Here is a 20,405-nt window from a genome sequence, read left to right on the forward strand (position 1 = left end):
CAGGAAGCCCCTGTCATATCAGGGGACCTGATAGGACAGAGCTTGTCATATGAGATGGACCAATTCTAACAGCTACAGCCTCTTCCTGGGGATAGGCCATGCAGTACTGAGCTACTACCTTGGGGGAAGGGAGAGAGAGAGCCCCAGCCCTGGGCTCTGGCCTGGGGACTTAGCTCAGCACCGTCCCTGCAGGACCAGAGCCCCAGCCAGCCCCTCACACCCAGTGTGAAGGAGGGTCCCAGAGAGAAAGCAGAACTAACAACAAAACTTCCAGACTTTGAATACCCTCTGTCTAGAGGGGTAGCCAAAGACTCAAGTTCAAGGTGAACTGGCACATTAAGATCTCAAAGTACAGGAGGGAGCCTAATGCACACAAGATAGCCAATAACCTCAAAAGTGGGAGGGAAGTAAGGGAGAAATCTGAAAGCATCTTTGAAATCAGTATTTTTAAGATCTTCTAAGAGGAATAAGAAATAATAACATACACACACAAAAAAAGAAAGAAAAAATAGGGAGTCATAAAAAAAACAGGTAGATGGCTGTGAATGAGAAACAACTGGATGGCCGGGCGCAGAGGCTCACGCCTGTAATCCTAGCACTCTGGGAGGCCGAGGCGGTGGATCGCTCAAGGTCAGGAGTTCGAGACCAGCCTGAGCAAGAGTGAGACCCCATCTCTACTAAAAAAATAGAAAGAAATGATCTGGACAACTAAAAATATATATAGAAAAAATTAGCCAGGCATGGTGGCGCATGCCTGTATTCCCAGCTACTCGGGAGGCTGAGGTAAGAGGATTGCTTGAGCCCAGGAGTTTGAGGTTGCTGTGAGCTAGGCTGATGCCATGGCACTCTAGCCAGGGCAACAGAGCCAGACTCTGTCTCAAAAAAAAAAAAAAAAAGAAAGAACTGGATATGAAAAAGAACCAATTAAAGAACCAATTTGAAATTTTGGGAAGGAATACTATATTTATTTAAATACAAAACCTCTATAGGTATCATAAACTCTAGGCTGGATGCAGTCGAAGATGGAATTAGTGAAACTGGAAAGCTGTGCAAAGGAATTTATCCAAAACACAGAGCAAAGATGAAAAATGCAAAAGAGAAGTATAAACATGAGGATAGATCGAAGAGCTTCAAACTGTTTCTAACAGGACTCTTAGAAATAGACAATAGAAGGGATGAGAGAGAAAAGATTCAAAGGAATAATCCCTGAGAATTCCCCAGAATTGAGGAAGGGCTCAAGTCCTCACACAGAAAGCACAGAGTGCTGAGTAGGACAAAGAACCATAAAGCCAAACCTAAACATGCTGTACCTAAACTTCACGCATCAAAGGATAGGGAGAATACTGTAAAAGCTGCCAGAGAGCAAATGGAGATTGCTTGCAAAGAAATGAATAAAAACATAAGAAAGAGCAGGTGTAGACACGATTTATAAAATATTAGGTATAAAGAAAAGTGGGGAAAGGAGGCACTGGCCAAAAGAATACAAAGTATAGAAGGATTCTTTCTTAAACGGGAGAGATTGAACATGGCTGATAAATTATGGGGGAAGGGTTAATAGAGGGGTTGAATACGGGAGAGAAGGGATGAGCCTGAGACAGGATGAAGGGCTGACCTGGTGGTACCCGGGGTCTTTGGGAAGGGTGAGGGTGAGTTGAGAGGGAGGCTGGCCTGAAGTTGTGGGAGGTGTTACCAGTGTTCCCTGAAGTGCTAAGTGTTACCCCTGAAAATAAGGAAAGGACAAAGCTGATGATAAAGTAGGTCATTTATTCATTCAACTACTATTTATTAATAAAAAGCACCTACTGGATGCCCAGACAGGATTCTAGGTACTGGGGACATAGCCGTGAATTGAATGAGGACAAATGGGGCCCAGGGGACTGCGGAGTTGTTGAAAGGGGGAGTTGGAGACCGTGGAGGAGCATTCTCCCCAACAGCCTTCATCTGCGGTCTACTCTTCAGAGAAAGCATGGGCTGCTTTGGCACCACGACGAGCAGGCTCCCTGGTGGATGGTAGTCTGGGCCGGCACAGGGCTGGGGGACGCAGGGAGGGTGGAACTGAGGGTGAATCCCTCGAAGATCAGTGCATTTTCCCACCAGCCATTGCGATGAGCCATGCCTCGCTGTCTCACGGGGCACTTTTTTCCTTCGGTGGTTCAATTCTGTGAAATCTGCAGTGGTGCTTTTGCTGGGCTTCCCTTTTCTCAAAGACTCACTCGTTCATTCCAAAAATGCATGGAGCACCTTTTTCATGCCAGGCACTGTTCCAACATCCCCACCCTGTGGAGCTTCTGTAGCAGTGGGGGAGACAGACAAGGAACCGTCAGCCTCTAGTAAACAAGTCAACGGCACAGAGGAGTGAGAGGGGCCGCGTGCCTGGGGGGCAGACCGCAGAGGGGCAGCTGCGTGTGGGGCCTGTTGGGGGGACGGGGCCCTCTAGAAGGTGGCCTGAGCTGATTCAGGCGGCTGAGGGGAGAGTACTAGGAGTGAGGTTAGAGAGATGGCATGGCCAGGGGCTAAGAACTTTCTGGAACACCCTCTTCCTTTGCAGCCAGTGTAGCAAGGCCACGTGGCAGCCACATGGTGGGGCAGGGCTGGGCAGAGCCCTCATCAGGAGTCCTGAGAGCCCTGCTGGGCGATCACTCCCCTTCCAGGGGCTGGTGGGCTGAGGTGCAGGGGTATTTAGATGCAGGGAAGGGGAATAAATTGCCCCAGGAGCTGCCTGCAAGTCAGGGTTCCCCGGTGATTAAATTCTATCAATCTGCGTAACTGCCAGACCTGCTCTTCCTTATAAACGTGGAGCCACGTTGGGGGAGCACTCGAATGTTCTAGGTTTCCATCTGAAACCCCAAATATTTAAGTTCAAAAAATGCAAATCAGACTTTCTATATTTCACCTTGTGAAAACAGCAGGCCATCTCGAGTCGCAGAGAATGGTCACATAATTAGATCTCGCAAGCTGTCCCCACATGGCTCTGTCAGAGGGAAGGGGCCGGCTCCCAGATGGAGACTCTGTGTGTCACGCGGAGCTACTTCACACGGCCGCAAGACACCATTAGGATTCGCGAGCGCTGTTGGTATTCAAGGCATAGTTGGGGGCTGAGAAGACTATTTTTATCGTGTGCATTCTTTTCATGTTCTGAAGCCATGAATGCCACCAATTCTGATGGTAGAAAATAATTACTCTGTGACATAATTTTTCTCTGACATAACAATGCAAAAACAGCTGGATCTGCGTGGCTTGGCACAGGTCGGGCCCCTGGTTGTAAAGCGATGACCGAGGCCTGGCCTGGGTCTCTGCTTGCATCCGACCGGCCCTGGCCATGAGCCACCGTTCCCTGGGGACTGTCATTCTCTCCCCTCATGTGTTTGTATTTACTAGGGAGATGATTCTTTGAAATTACTGACACACATAGTAGCAAAATTAATTTTGATATGGTGCTGTGTTTAGAGGGAACTTTATCTTTCCAAATGGGAGATATTTGCAAATATTGTGTCTCCAGATTCCTAACATCTGTTAAGAAGTATTTTCACTGGCAGCCAGGGATGGGTTCACAGTCCTGAGGCGCCTGTTTTATAAATCCAGGGGCTCATTGCTTTGCCTGCCGGCCAGGGGGCAGGTGAAGCAGCTCAGGCTACCGCTGGGAGAGCGTTCCTAGCTGAAGCAGCCTCCCACACTCCCCACCCCACCTCAACACGGCCCTGGAGCCAGAATGGAAACCAGGCATCGGGCTGGGCCGGCTCTGGGGTCAAGATTCGCCAGAGTCGAGCGTGAGCAGCTTCTGTGCAGTGTTGCTTGATGATTCGGGAGCATCCCAAGACTTCAGGTTGCTTTCACAGGCTTTATGATTATAAGCATTTTAACCAGGGTGTTTTTAAAATGTTCTGAGCGCATCGGTTCGTCACGGCAGAGAAAACCAGCTGGAAGACTTCACTGGACGCTGGGAACACGCCCACACTCACAGCAGCCTTAGCAAAGCCGTCTTCGTTCCTCCCGAGGGAAGGGCTGTTTGCGGGGTGGTGGGACCCCTTGATCCCATGGGCTTTGGAAAGAGGGGAATGCAGTTTCAGGGCTGCTCGGCCTCGGTTTCCCCACCCATGAGGTGGCCAGGTCTGGAGAGGTTACAAGGGGAGGCCGTGAGTGCTCGGGGGCCGCGCCTGAGAAGAGCTCCAGTTCGGTTGCCGAGCGGGCCACACACTGACCTCTCAACCCGCTCTCTCCAACCCTAGCTGCCCACCCCTCGGCCCAGGCTCAGGACCGGCCAACCGCCACCGTGTCACCCCTGCGCACTCAGAACTCTCCATCCCGCCTGCCCGCCACCAGCCTCAGGCCCCACCCCGGGGCGTCCCCGCAGCACGGCCACCAGCCCCCGGTGCAGACGTGCCTGCGGCCAGCCATCCCCCTCACGTCGGCAGCATCCGCCATCACGCCTCCCAACGTAAGCGCTGCCAACCTCAACGGGGAGGCCGGAGGTGGGCCCGTCGGGGGGCTGTCCACATCCAGCCCCACCAGTGCGGGGTGCAAGCTGGACGAGAAGAAGAATGAGAAGGTAAGTGGCCCGTCCTCGGGCCCTGGTCCAACAGGTTATTGTAACTCTTGGGCACAAGGTGGTGATGGCATTTTGTACAATTGAGGCTTAAATATGAGCACCAAGTTCTTGCCCTGAGATGCATTAGGCACATGACAGAGAGGGAGGCCAAACCAGCAGAGCAGCTACAGTTTTCATGCAAATCAGAAAAAGATGTCCCCTCCTCAAGATGCCTTAGTTCCATCTGTTGTAAAATCATTGTAATATACTCATTGTGTTAGAAAAAGATACTTGCTGCCATGTGCCGGCATATTGTAATAATAAATATACAAATCTACATGTGTGCAGTGTGAACAGCACCTCTTCCCTTCAATATGCCATCCTTGTGCAGTCCACAACCTGTTCATCCATATGGGACAGGCCTGTTTCCTGAGGAGAAATGAGAAAGAATAGGAGAATGCCAACCTGATAGTTGGTGTGGACAGCATTGTTGGCTATTCTTTTAGCTGTGAAGGAAGTTGGGCTGATTTCATAAAAGAAAATCTGAGTCTAATGAGCTTGCCCCACTTGCCACCCAGCTAGACATAAGATTAGGCAGGATTAGAATCCAGATTTCTAAATTGTTGATGAGATATTTTACTTTTTTTTTTAACATCGAGTCTTTGGAAGCCCATATGAAATACAGTGAGCAACTCTCCGGGACATAAGGCCCCCGTGCTGCCTGTGGCTGTATCACCAGGGCATCTCAGCTGGAGCCGGGCAGGGTCCACTCTGTTTATTAGCCTTGCTGCGTGGACAGTTTAGTATCGTTCTCCCTCGGCTTGACCACGTTCTGTGGGTCCTTTGACACCTTCCCATGTAAAGTCAGTCTTTGGATTAGGATGTATTAGCCACTGCTTGGATGAGCACCCTTGACACTAGACGGTGTGTTCATGGCAAGGACAGCCTCTCCCTCGCCCTCGGGGACACTACCCAAACCAGCAAGGACTGGTCAGGCCCCCGCATAGGGTCCCTGGAGGCAGGCCCTGCTTGCGACCTGTCCTTAGCAGGAGCCTGGGGACATCATAGAGATGGGCCAAGCCGGACTCTGCACGACCTCCAGGTTGGCACTTGGGCCTCAGGACCTCCTGTGTCATCCCGTCCAGAGCCACGGTTGCTCCTGTGCCCACTGATGTGGAAGAGGCCGCAGTCACAGCCGCTGCAGCTGTGCTCTCAGGGGCAAAGCTCGGGTCTGCTGCAGGCTCACAGGGTGCCTGGCGTGAAGTGCAGTGGCTGCTCTGTTTTGTGTCCATGTCTATTTGAAATCAGTTTGCTCCCGAATCTGTTCCCTTCCACCTTGCAGCCCTTGTTAGGCGAGGTAGCTGGGTCTCGTCAGGAGGCAGACATAGGGGTTGCAGTCCTACTGTCACTGGGACATCCTCCCTGGAAGACAAGATCGCCTTCTTCTGAGCTGCTCAGAACAAACCAGGGGACAGCCTTGGAAAGAGAGGGGCCATTATAATTTCTTAAACATTTCTAGGCCTGGCGTGATGGTGCGCGACTGTAGTCCCAGCTGCTCAGGAGGCTGAGATGGGAGGACACCTTGGGAAGGGCTTTCCTCCATGGAAGCTGCAGATACAGCAGCTCAGCCTCCTCCTCATCTGACAGTTCCCTGGGCTGCCCCTGTACCCAGCCAGGCTCAGGGCTGGGCGCGGGCTGTGGGCACACAGGATGCTGTCCATGCTGGCTCCAAGTAGGAGGGGCCGTGGTCTGTGTGAGGCCAAGTGAGCGTGTGTCCAGAGGGTCAGCGAACCCCAGTAGAGTAGCACGTTGTCCTTCTGCACGTTATGTGTGCTTTTCATTCCCTGCTTCTCAAACAAACAAACAAAAACAGCACCAGCCTAAAAACCACCTGTTATGGGTTTTGCCTTCTGTATTCCCAGTTGAATCTTCCTTAATTTACAGCAAGGCGCAAAGCATCCGCAGTTGCCATTTGTCGCAGAAGGGTGGAGACGGTGGTTGTTTCAGTCCTTACTAGGAAGCCTGTGTGATCCCTGCACCCCACCCACCACGACCACCACTGGACAGACTTTGCTAACTTTGGGGACGCACTTGGCTTCAGATCTATTTCTGGGTGACCTCATCATAGATGTACACGTGTCTGACTATGGTGAAAGGATTTTTAAAAGTATCCAGCAGTGTTTTCCAAGTTATTTCTGTCATTTAATATTATATTTTCTTTGGGAAAAGACTCTGAGCTCCCAGCTCTGCTGTCCAGCGTGGTTTCATAGTGCCCAGCTCTGCTGAAATCCCATCCAGACACTTCCCAGCATGTGCAAGAGAAAAGCCATGATTGACGGCGCTCCTGGGTGCCAGAGGTAGGGTGGGGGACAGTTTTCTCCTAGGAGCCTGGAAACTTATGCTCCTCAATCCCTGGGTGTTTGAGAAGGCAGAGGTCCCAGTCCAGCGCTGGGTTGTGAGGCTCCTGTTGCTATGGTGAGGGACCCGGGGAGGCTGGTGCTCGCCCGTTATACCCACAGAGATTGGGTCTTTGAGCCCTGCTCCCGGCAGGCCTTGCAAGTCAGCCCTGCGTAGCCCGACGTGGCGTGCAGGCCCTGGGGGTGAGGCAGTGCTGACAGCGTGGCAATTCCTTCTTTAGCCCGAGTCCCGGACCTGGGTCTGCCAGCGTGTGCAGGAGCCTCTCAGGTACTCCTGCAGGCGCTCGTCCACCCACCTGCCCGGTCACGGGCTCCCTGCGGGGCTGCCCTGAGGCCAGGCGTCCGTCACTCTTCCCCCACCCCAGGCCCATGTGAAGAAGAGACTGGATAGAGCTTTTGGAATAGTCTTGTGGAACCCACCAATCACAGAGTAGAGCCCAAATCCAGTCAGACTTTTTTTTTATTTCAGCATATTACAGGGGTACAAATGTTTAGGTTACATGTATTGCCTTTGCCCAACCTGAGAAAGAGCTTCAAGCGTGTCCATCCCCATAGTCAGACTTTTAAGAAGATGGTCTGCGGGGTTTATGTTATCCTTTTGCACTTGAAAAATTAATTCTGTGCTTGAAATAACATACTGTGTCCATCAGGGACAGTTTTCTGCTTTTGAGGCCTTTTGGGCCTGTCAGCACTAGGGGACATGGACCAGCCATGCCTCAGGAAAAGTCCTCTGAAGGAGAAGGTGCCAGGCCCTCCTCTGGGGTGGCAGCAGCGTCCCTGACCCCCCAGCCAGCCGTCACTTGCTTGTCCCCGATGCCCCTGCTGGTCTGTGTATTACAGGGAGCAGGTAGATGTTCCCAGCAGAGTCCAGGCACGGGTCCATAGCAATGGGAGCTTCAGCCCTGGCCTTGGGGAGCCAGAGTCCAGCACAGGTAACTGCACAGGTGACTGGTAAACAGGAGAGTGTGCCAGGCCTGTGTGAGGGAGCAGAGGGTCCCTGAGAAGGGGGCTGGTCAGCCCTGGGCAGGGAGACTTCCTAAGGGACAGGCGGGAGGAGCTCCAGCTGAGGGACAGCCCTGCCCGTGCAGAGGCAGAGGACGTGGCTGACGGCAGGGCCTGTGGCAGGTGGCTTGTGGGGCCGGGGTGCTCGCTACAGCTGCTGCTCAGCTCTGTGAACGCCCTCCCTCTGGGGGCTGGGCAGAGGGTGGGACGTAAGGCCCGAGCACGGGGCATGAGTGGGGCTCCCGGGGCTCCCGCCTCCTCTGAGGTCTGGACGCCTTGCTGCCTTGCAGTCACCGCGCCCCGCTCTGGGAGAGCGCATGCGCTGGTCGCCTGACGTTGGTTCAGAGCTCTCGTCGCTGCTGAGGTTCCCGGGAGGTGCTTGCGCTTTGCGTGAGCCCTGCAGCAGCATTCTTCAAATCACAGGAGCGAAATGACAATGGAGTGATGTCAACCAACGTTCTTATTTAGGCCGGATGGGATGGATAGAATGAGACAGAGTAAAATAGACCTGCATGCCTAGCACACAGTAGGGGGGCAGTATATTGGGGGAAACTTTTGTTGTTGTGTTGCTGTTGCTGCTGTTGTGCGTGCTGAGTCCTGATACAAAAGTTATTTCAAAAAAGTCTCAAAGCCCTAATCATCAGCCCCTAAGGACTGTCTTGCTCGTAGAAGGCATCTGGTGGCATTTGTGGACTGAAGAAAGGTGGAAAAACTACTGCCAGTAAGTTTTCACTCCCATGACTTATGGGAAGCTCCTTACTTTATGGGCCAGAAGAAAGTTTCTTTTCTGCATATGGATGCAGCAGTTTCAGTTTCACTGAGTAATAGAATATTGCAACTGGAAAGAGTCTTGAAAGATCTTTTCAGTAAACTCGCCATTTTCCTTGATGTTCCTGCAGCTCAGAGATGTTGAGATACTTGCCTGGGGTCACACAGCGTCAGCAGTGGAGGGAGCACAGCCCCTCTGTCATTGGCTGTCTCAGCCCCAGTGTGCTGACTGCGGTGACCTCCCCAATGCATGGCAAGAGCCCACAGTGAGGTGTCCAAGGTAGTGGCTGGCAGGAGGCCATGAGGTTGGCCTGGGAGCTGGGAGGGTGGGCCTGAGGTGTCTGCCCTCTGCTTCCACATCGGACTCAACCATGGGGCCGTGTGACAGTGAACCACTTGGCCAAGTCCACGTGGATGGCATGACCTACATAATTAACACATTGGTGTTGGATGACACACAGACATGTCATTCAGGTTTTGACTTTTCAGTCCAGATGACACGTATGTGCGTCACTGAGATTTTCATACACCTGTATAAAACACTATGTGTGGTTCAATTTCTCTTCAGAAACGTCATAACAGATGTTTCACGAATTAGAACAATTAGATATGTTTGCAACTTTTCGTTTTGTTTTGTGATTATCGACACTGGAACTGAGTGAAGCTGGGATTTGGAGAAAGAAGGCACAAGTGTTAATTAGCATAGAGGGCGGATCTGGGGCCTGTGCTGGCTGTGAATTGGGACTCTTCCGGTTACTAACCATGTGACTTGGAGCAAGCTCCTTCCCCTCCTATGCCTCAGTTCCCTCATCTATAAAATGGGGATGATAGCACCTACCACCCTGAGTTGTTAGGAGGAGAAAATTGGTTAATTTCACAAATGCATAGCCACGTGGCCATAGTATTTAGGACAAAAATATTAGAAATTATTAGTAGAAATTTGATAGTTAACTGAAGTCTAGATCCCATAAGGATTATAAGATAGATACAGATATAAAACTATATAATATCCCGAGCCTTCTCTAAAAGATCAAAAATGGATTTGCTTTTGCAATTTTAGAAAAAATGCAATTATCATCACCAAAGCAAGAAATGTAGGCTGTTAAAAAGGAATCCTAATTGATTGATGCAGTCTGTTTGTGGAATGTTATTTATTCGTCTCCTTAACCACTACAGATTCCATTTCCTGGCTCATTTTTCCTATGTCCACCAGGAAACATGGATAGAAAAGGACTTTTAAGGTTTCAGTTTTATACCTGACATACATACGTTCCCACCCGAACCATGTGGAAACCCAAGAAAACTACTACTCAGAAATAGGGCTTCAACTGCAAAGCATTAAGCCAAAATTCATTTTAAGATAGTAATAAACTCCAGAAATGGAAAAGGATTTGTTAGTCATGTGTAATAGCTGTGGGGGTTCTGTCACTCTCCCCAGAGGGCAATAACTGATAACTGATCAGGGTTGTTGGGGGACCTGGCCCTCGTGCCCAAGCGGGAGGAGCATGTGACACTGGGGAGGGAGATGCAGACGCTGAGTGGCCGCAGCCACTGGGTGCACGCCATTCCCGCGTCAAGTCTAGATTCCGTTCTCCTGCAAACTTCTACTGCTGTGACTGTCTTCCTTTTCAATTAATGTATTCTCATGTTGCTCATAAAGACATGGGATATTTTTTCCAGTGTTCCATGCCCAGGGAAAATCAGCTGATGGGATCTGTTCAGAAGGAATACATCACACACCCCACAGACCACACCAGAAGGGGGTGCCCACGGATGGGACCCAACAGACTGCCCCTCCCAGAGGGCAGCCAATGTCAGCATGATGGGGCACCTCCAGACATTCTAGAGAACCTGTGGGTGCTTTCCACGTGGCCACACAACCGAGGGCCATGCCAGAAAAGAACAGGAGAGTGCTGGTGTCATTTTTCTGCTTGCTGTGGTTTACTGTGTTTTGTCCAGGCACCCAGGCCGTGGTGATGGCGGCGGGGTGCACCTCAGCCCAGTGCAATAAGGCGGCTTTATACTGTCATTTCCCCCCAGGGTGAAGTCACTCTAGGGGCAGACTTGATTTTTATTTGCCTGATATGTTAGGTGCTTAGCAAGTCCTTCCAGGATACGCTTAATAAATTGCAAGACACATTTGCATATAGCATGAGAATGAAACTCATTAATCTTTTCAGAGGGTTCACGCTATCTCTGTCTCAGAACTAATGGGTCAGCTTAATGAAAATGTCATTGCTGTGGGATCTGCTCATAAGACCAGCAGTAATGTCCTTCCAGCTCCTGCTGGTTCTCTCCTTCACTTCATGTCACCTTACAAATCCCTTAGATTCAGTCTGTTTAGAATTAAAATGGAAATATTGTCTTTTGCTACTCATGGAAATGTTATAAAAATTAATTATTAGTTTGTATCCGTCAGGGGTCTGCAGAGAAACAGAACCAAAAGCAGATAGATAGATAGATAGATAGATAGATAGATAGATGACACATAATTTATTTCAAGGAGTTGAAGCATGCAATTGCAGAGGCTGGCAAGTCCAAAATCTCTGGGGCAGGCCAGCAGGCTGGAAGCTCAGTCTGGAGTTGATGCTGCCATCTCGAGGCAGAAAATCTTTGTCCCGGGACACCTCAGATGGTCTTAAGGCTCCCCCCGCATTTTCAAGGTGCACACTTTAAGTAATCTCCTTTACTCAAAGTCAGCGGGTGTAGCTGTTAAACACATTTACAAAATATCCTTACAATACTAGATTAGTGTTTGACCAAACAACTGGGCACCTAACCAAGTTGACACATAAAACTAACCATCAGTGTCTACCCTTTGTCAACTAAGTAAACCATACTTAGTCTCCAAATAAAGACAATAACAAAGTCCTGCTTCTGCCTAACATGATACAACTACTCTAAGCGCAACCAAAAATGCACAAACCCTTTCCCCAGAAAACTTTCAGTTAAAAGGAACCATTGTTGTGTCTCCTGGTGGAATCATTCCTCCCTCTGGAACTAAGACCTCTACACCAGCAGAGCATAATGTAGTGGGAACAGGAAGCAAAAATGCTGCCGGCGGGGTCAGGAGGGGCTGAGAGGAGCCACTCCCCTTTGCACTTCTGATTCCTGCGCCGGTGGATCCCGGCCGTGGGAGAAAGAGCCATAAGTAAGATGTGGGTTCAGAGTACATCCAGCCTCCTGGAGAACACTGCCCCAGCCTGGCAAGGTATTGTCACCTGGCTGGAGCTGTAACTGGGACTTTAAAAGGCCATTCCGCCATTCTGTCAAGCCAGCCGCGGTAGCATGATGGGGACATGGTGAGACAGTGGATTCCGTGAGCACGGGTCTACTGCTGCACTTCATTTGCTGTCCTTGATGAGCAGCATGTGGAGCACCATGATGGTGGCTAAGGCATTCTGTGTCCGTGGATGTTAGTAGTGGCAGAAGCACTGTGTGCAGGGAAGGCAAATCCATATCCAGAGTGTCTATTCCAGCAAGGTCAAAACGGCACTGCCCCTTCCATGATGGAAGTGGCCTAGTGTGACCAGCCTGCCACTAAATAGCTTGGAGATCACCTGGGGAATGGTCCCTGTCGAGGGCTCAGTGTGGTCTCTGCTGCAGGTGGACTGGGCACTCAGTGGTGGCCGTAGCTAGGTCAGTGTTGCCGAGTGGAAGTCCATGTTGCTGAACCCACGTGTAACCTCCATCCACCATGGCCACTTTGGTCACGAGCCCATTGGGCAGTGGCAAGGTGGCTGAGGAAAGAGGCTGAGTACTCTTGTTCATGCCCAACTGTGTGGCTCAGTGAGTCACATGACACCAGTTCATGAGGGGCAGCTCAGGTCCCTTGGTAACTTGGTGGCAAATGGCTAAGTGTCCAATCTCTACTAAGACCCAGTAGCAAAACAAAAGCTGTTTCTCAAAAGGACAGTGGTTGTTGAAGAGGATGGCAGGGCTTTGTTCCAAAATCCAAAGGGCCTCCGCTGTGATTCGCCTATGGGGCCTGCCAAAGGCTCCAAACAGCATCACTATCTGTCACTAACACCTTGATGCCATTGGGTCTGCTGGGTCATATGGCCCAGGTGGCAGAGCAGCTTGCACAACAGCCCAGACCTGCTGCAGAGCTTTCTGTTCTGGGCCCCACTCAAAAATAGCACTTTTGGGGTCACTTAGTAAATGGGCCAGAAAGCACACCCAGATGAGGAATATGTTGTCTCCGAAATCCAAAGAGGCCCACTAGGCATTTTTCCCCTTTTTTATGGCTGTAGGAGGGGCCAGATGCAACATCTTGTCCTTCACCTTACAAGGGTTATCTCGACATGCCCCACACCACTGGACCCCTAGGAATTTCACTGAGGTAGAAGGTCCCTGAATTTCAGGCAGATGTATTTCCCACCCTCTGACATGCAAATGTCTTACCGATAAATCTACAGCAGTTGCTACTTCTTGCTCTGCAGGTTCAATCAGCATAAAGTCATCCATGCGATGGGCCAGTGTGAGACCTTGTGGGAGGGAGAGGTGATCGAGGTCTCTGAGAACTAAATTAGGACACAGGGCCAGAGAGTTGATGTACCCACGGTAGGACAGTGAAGGTGTGTTGCTGGCCCTGCCAGCTGAAAGCAAACTGCTTCTGGTGGCCTTTACTGACAAAAACGCGTTTGCCAGATCAACTGCCGCAGGCCAGGTAGCAGGCGATGTGATGTGTTCATTTGCTCAAGCGATGAAAGCACATCTGGTGTAGCAGCTGCAGTTGAGTAACCACCTGGTTAAGCTCATGATAATCCACTATAATCCTTCAAATCCATTTGTTTCTACACAGGCCACACAAGCAAGTTGCTTGACCATGTGGGGGGACCAGCTCTATATCCATCATGCCCTTGATGGTGGCACTGATCCCTTCAGTCTCTCCAGGAAGGCAGCTTCGCTTGTGTCTTACTATTTTCCTAGGCAGAGGAAGTTCTAGTGGCTTCCACTGGCCTTTCCCACTGTAAGAGCCCCCACTCCACAGGTCGGGCAACCAGCGCGGGGATTGTGCCAGTCGCTGAGTATGCCCAGACCAATTACACATGCCAGAACTCGGGGAAAACACAGAATGGGTTCGAGGACACCCTGGGCCCATTGCAAGGAGGACCTGAGATAAAACTACACTGGTCACCCATCCTCCATAAGCCTCTGCCCTGATGGCAAACCAGTGACGCGTGGCTCTCGCAGAGTTAGTGTCGGTTCAGACTCAGTGTCCAACAGGCCCTGAAAAGTCTGATTATCTTCTTTTCCCCAGTGCAGTTACCCTGGGAGTGCAGGGCCCTCTGCAAAAGGCTGGGAGAATAACTAAAAGTATGAATTTTTGGCCTGGTGTTGGGCTCTTTCGTCAAGGGGACTGGCCTGCAAATTCAAGGGGTTCTGGGCCTATAAATTAAGTCAACTCTGAGAATTGATTGAGGGGTCGTGATTGAAATTAGACGTTTGTTCACTAGACCCAGAACTCTTCTGTTTATATAGATGGAGTAAGAATCAACTAAACTGCTTGTTTCTCTTATAGGAACATAATCAACCAGCCACTCCTAGTTGATTACTGCTTTGACTCTGCTGTCTGTGACAGTAAACTTATCTTACGGTATTGCCGCCTTGTCTTTGGCAACTTAAGTGCCACCACTTGGCCCCTGCCACTCCAGGATCCATTTTCTCCCAGGTTTCCCAATTCAGTGGCCACAGTCCCTCTGTAAGTTGGCCTGCAGAGAAGCACAACCACAGAGCTCCTCAAGGGTGCCGGGTCTCCCCCAACAAACCTGTTTCTCATAGGTATGGTGAGAGGTGTGTCCTCTGGACCCTCCTGGGGTGGGGGAGAATATGAATCATTGCAAATTTCTGATTATTGTGTAACTTGGTAATAAACAGGTGCTTTGACAGCAATGGGGAAGAAGCCATCAATTTTCCAAGGCTTATAGGAGAGGAAACATTTGTTTCCGCTGCAATCAAGTCATCTAAACCATTTAACACCTTAGAGAGACATGGCTTCAAATATTTATGTTACAAAAATACTAAGATCATGGAGAAGGATGCCCTCAGCGACACTGAGAGATGCAGGGAAATGGTCCATTTCTCAGCATGACAGCATATCGTCCATCAAGGAGGCTCCTTTCTCACCGTCAAAACTCTCTGATTCCCTGAGCTGGGCTTTCAGGGTCCTGGGAGCCAGAGGTGGCATAGACAGGGTAGGGAGTGAACATTCAGAGTCTACTCTGTGGAAAAGGCACCTGTACAAAGTGTGCCCAGCAAGAGATCACCAGGAGAGGATGCAGAGACCCTTGCTCACCAGGGCCCCCAATCCACAGAGCTTAGCCCTGGAATGGAGGCATGTCACCTGCACTGGCAGCTCCACCAGCCCCTACCAACCCAGCAGCCCTGTCTGCAGCATTTCTAGGGATGCTAAGGGATCATTCAGGTTCTGCTAAAATACCTCCAGGGACAGGGAGCTCACTACTTAATGAAGGTATCTGTTTTATGGCTGGACTGACCTGTTAAAAGACTCATCCTCTTGTTGAGTTTAAAGTCTACACACATAGATACACATACACACACACAAGCATACACATAGACATGTGTGCATATATGCACACACATTTGCATGCATATATGAATATTCATTTACATACACATACACACAAATGTGAATACTACACACAGACACACATTCACATGTGTATAAAAACACATACATATACATTCATATATGCATACACACATAAAGACATGTACACATACATAGACTCACATATATACATATACATTCTGCAGAGTTGATCCACTTCTATCAGTTCTCCTACTCACAATCTATTTCCTTTTCTAAAAATAGCCGTTCCAATATTGGAAGTCATCCTCCCAAGACTTTTTAAAAAAGAGGCTTTATTTTCTAGAGCAAATTTTGGTTCACAGAAAATAGAGCAGAAAATACAGAAATTCCCATATACCCCCTCCCCCACATATACACAACCTCCCCGCTGTCAACATCCTACCCCAAAATGGTACATGTGTTACAATTGCTGAACCTACATTGACACATCCTCATCACCCAGTGTCCATAGTTTACCTTAGGGTTCACTGTTGGCGTTGTCCAATCTATGGGTTTTGACAAATGTATGATACATGTATCCACCATTATAATATCATACAAAATAGTGTTACTGCCCTAAAAATCCTCTTGCTCCACCTATCCATCCCCACCCCACCCCCCCACTCCCAGTAACTCCCGACAACCACTGGTCTTTTTACTGTTTTCATAGACTTGCCTTTTCCGGACTGTCATGTAGTTGGATTCATACACAATGTAAGTTTTTCAGATTAGCTTCTTTCACTTAGTGATATGCATTTAAGTTTCCTCCATGTCTTCTCATAGATTAGTAGCTCATTTCTTTTAATTGCTGAATAATATTCCATTGTCTGGATATACTACAGTTTATTTATCTGTTCACTTACCAAAGGACATCTTAGTTGCTTCCAAGTTTTGGCAGTTATGAATCCTGCTGCTGTAAACATCGTGTGCAGGTTTTTATGTGGACATAAGTTTTCAACTCATTTAGGTAAATAGCAAGGAGGGAGATTGCTAAGAGTATGGTAAGATTATGTAAGAGTATGTGCCGAGATTGGTAAGTGTATGTTTAATTTTGTAAGAAACTGCGAACTGTCTCCCAAAGTGACTGCACCATTTTGCATTCCCATCAGCAATGGAGTCGTTGTTTGGTGTCATCAGCATTTTGGATTTTTGCCACCCTAGTAGGTATGCAGTGGCATCTCACTATCATCTTAATCTGCAGTTCCTTAAGGACGCAACGTTGGGCCTTTCCATATGCTCATTTGCTCTCTGTACAGCTTTTCTGGTGAGATGTCTGTTTCAATCTTTGCCCAGTTTTTAATCAGGTTCTTTTCTTATTGTTGAGTGTTAAGAGCTCTTTGTATGTTTTGGATAACAGTCCTTTATCATAGTTGTCTTTTGCAAATATTTTCTCTCAGTTTATGGCTTGTCTTCTCATTGTCTTGACAGTGTCTTTTGCACAGTGCAAGTTATTAATTTTAATGAAGTCCAACTTATTATTTATTTCATAATTGTGCCTTCAGTGTTGTATCTAAAAAGTCATCACCAAACCTAAGATCATCTAGATTTTCTCCTATGTTATCTTCTAGGAATTTTGTAATTTTGATTGTACATTTAGGTCTATGATCCATTTTTAAGTTAATTTTTCTAAAGAGTATAAAGTCTGTGTCTGGATTTTGTTTTGTTTGTGCATGTGGATGTCCAGTTGTTCCAGCACCATTTGTTGAAAAGTCTGTCTTTGCTCCATTGTGTTGCTTTTGCTTCTTTGTCAAAGATCTTTGACTATATTTGTGCAAGTCTATTTCTGGGCTCTCTATTCTGTTCCATTGATCCGTTTGTCTATTCTTTGGCAATATAATTCATCTTGATTACTATAACTTTGTAGTACATCTGAGTTCAGGTATTGTCAGTCCTCTGACTTTCTTTTTCTTCAATATTGTATTAGCTATTCTCAGTGTTTTGCCTCTCCACATAAACTTTGGAATCAGTTTGCCAATATCCACAAAATAACTTGCTGTGATTTTTAGTTTTTTTGAGACAGGATCTCTCTCTGTTGCCCAGGCTAGAGTTCAGTGGAGTCATCATAGCTCACTGCAGTCTCAAACTCCTGGGCTCAAGTGATCCTCCTGCCTCAGCCTCCTGAGTGGCTGGGACTACAGGTGCATGCCACCACACCTGGTTAATTTTTTTAAAAATTGTTTTAGAGGGCCAGGCACAGTGGTTCACACCTGTAATCCTAACACTTTGGGAGGCCAAGGCAGGAGGATTGCTTGAGGTCAGGAGTTCGAGACCACCCTAGGCAACCTAGTGAGACCCTGTCTCTACATAAAATATTAAAAATTAGCCATATATGAGACCCTGTCTCAAAAAAAAAACCAAAAACTTTTTTAGATGATGTCTCACCATGTTGCCCAGACTGATCTCAAACTCATGGCCTGAAGCAATCCTCCTGCCTTAGCCTCCCGAATCACTGGTATTATGGACATGAGCCCCACGCCCAGCTAATTTGTGGTGATTTTTTATTAAGATTGTGTTGAATCTATACATTAAGCTGGGAAGAACTAACATCTTGACATTATCGAGTCTTCCTCTCCATGAGCATGGAATATTTCTCCATTTTTTTAATTCTTTGATTTCTTTTATCAGAGTTTTATAGTTTCCCTCACATAAATGTTATACACATTTTGTTAGATTGATACCTAAGTATGTCTTTTGGGGGGTTGCTAATGTAAATGGCTTTGTGGTTTTTATTTCAAATGTCAATTATTCATTGCTGGCATATCAGAGACCAATCAGCTTTTGTATATTAACTTTGTATCTTGCAACCTTGCTATAATGCTTATTAGTTCCAGGAAGTTTGGGAGTTTATTCTTTCAAATTTTCTACAAAGACATCATGTCATCTGTGTACAAAGACAGTTTTATTCCTTCCTTCCCAATATGTATACCTTTTATTTCCTTTTCTTGTCTTATTGCATTAGCTAGATCTTCCAGTACAATGTTAAAAAGAAATGGTGAGAGGAGACATCCTTGCCTGGTTCCTGATCTTAGTGAGAAAGCTCCTAGTTTCTCACCATTAAATATGAAGTTAGCTGTGGGTTTTTTGTAAGTATTCTTTATGAACTTGAGACAGTCCCCTCAATTTTTAGTTTACTGAGAGTTTTCATCATGAATGGGTGTTCAATTTTATCAAATGCTTTTTCTGCATCTACTGATAAGAGCATTTGATTTTTCTTCTTTAGCTTGTTGATGTGATGGATTACATAATTGATTTTTAAATATTGAACCAGCCATGTGTACCCAGGATAAATCCCACTTGATCGTAGTGTATAATTATTTTTATAAATTGTTGGGTTCACTTTTCAACTATTTTGCTGAAGAGTTTTGCATCTATGATCATGAGAGATATTAATCTATAGTTTTCTTTTCTTATAATACCTTTGTCTGGTTTTATAATAGGGTAATGCTGGCCTCATAGAATAAGGAAGAATTTCTTCTGCTTTTATATTCTGGAAGAGATTGTAGAGAATTGGCATAATTTCTTTCTTAGTGTTTGTAGAATTTACTAGTGAACCTATCTGGGCCTGGTGCTTTCAGTTTTGGAAGATAATTAATTATTGATTCAATTTCTTTAATAGATATAAGCCTATTAAGATTGTCTATTTATGTTTGTGTTTTTCAAAGAATTGGTTCATTTCATCTAGCTTATCAATTTTGTAGCCATAGAGTTATTCATAATATTACTTTACTATTATTTTAATGTCTATAAGATCTGTAGGGATGCCTCCTCTTTCATTTCTGATATTAGTAACTTGTGTCTTCTCTCTTTTTTTCTTAGTTTGCTTAGCTAGAGGGCTTATCATTTTATTGATCTTTTCAAAGAACCAGCTTTTGTGTTTCATTGATTTTCTTTATCCATTTCCTATTTTCAATGTCATTCATTTCTGCTCTAATTTTTATTATTTCTCTTATTCTGTTCACTTAGGATTTAATTTGTTGTTCTTTTTCAAGTTACCTAAGGTGGAAGCCTGTCTTCTTTTCTAGTACATGTATTCAATGCTATAAATCTTTCTCTAAGTAATGCTTTTGCTATATCCCACGTATTTTAAGTTTTACTTTCAATTTTATTTAATTTAAAATATTTTAAAAACTACTCTTGAGATTTCTTCTTTGAACCATATTCAGAAGTATGTTTAATCTTGAAGTACTTTGGGATTCTCCAGCTACCTTTCTGTTATTGATTTCTTGTGTAATTCCATTATGTTCTGAGAGGATAAAGTATAAGATTTCTATCCTTTTAAATTTGTAAAAATGTGTTTTATGGCCCAGAAGATGGTCTTTCTTGGTAAATGTCCCATGTGAGCTTGAGAAGAATGTGTATTCTGCTGGTGCTGGAGGCAGTAGTCTGTGAGTGTCAATTAGATCCAGTTGACTGATGGTTCTGTTGAGTTCAAATGTGTCTTACTGATCTTCTGCCTACTCGATCTGTCCATCAATGACAGAGGGGTGTTGAAGTCTCCAACCAATGACTTTTAAAAATCTGTATTAAACAAATGCAGATCACTGAATAGTCCTCACGGATCCTAGACATTTATTTATCCCGGAACTATTTACTGAGCAGCTGTGTCTCAGGCATGTTTCTTGGCATTGGGATCCAGTGGTGAACAAAACAAGTGACGTCCCTGCCCTCCTGGAGCTGACGTTCTAGTGAGGGATGGACAAACACGTGAGAAAGAATTAACAAACGTCCATCTAGGTGCTTGTACACAGAGGTGAGGAAACCTGAGCAAGGCATCAGGAGGGTCATGAGGTTCTAGACAGAGGCCAAATGAAGGATGGAGGCAGCCGTGCAGGGGGGATGTTCCAGATGGGGACAGCATGTGTTGGGCGCTTGGTCCAGAGCAGGTGAGAGGGAGGGGCAGTTGGCAGAGAGGGGTGTCAGAGGCCGGCAGGCTGGCAAGGGAAGCCTTGAGGTATGGTGGAGGGTCTGGATTCTACTCTGAGTACAGCAGGAGCCTTGGTGGTTTCTGATAGTGATATGGTCACATTCACCCTTTTACAGAGAGAGCAGCGGGCCTGCCAGGCAGGCAGGGAGGGTGAGGATGGAAGCCGGGAGGCCC

The 20,405-nt window shown here is 47.2% G+C and overlaps 1 protein-coding gene across 1 annotated transcript in view; it reads left to right on the forward strand.

Moving 5' to 3' along the window:
- Positions 1-20,405, forward strand: part of SH3RF3 (SH3 domain containing ring finger 3) — a 318,901-nt gene that overhangs the window by 272,550 nt on the left and 25,946 nt on the right. Inside the window, exon 9 of the mRNA XM_012664281.1 lies at positions 4,227-4,546. Within this exon, the coding sequence (XP_012519735.1) occupies positions 4,227-4,546 (320 nt within the window). The remainder of the gene's footprint in view (positions 1-4,226; positions 4,547-20,405) is intronic.

This window comes from Propithecus coquereli, unplaced genomic scaffold (assembly GCF_000956105.1).
Source record: "Propithecus coquereli isolate 6110/MARCELLA unplaced genomic scaffold, Pcoq_1.0 Scaffold88, whole genome shotgun sequence".
Taxonomy (NCBI): domain Eukaryota; kingdom Metazoa; phylum Chordata; class Mammalia; order Primates; family Indriidae; genus Propithecus; species Propithecus coquereli.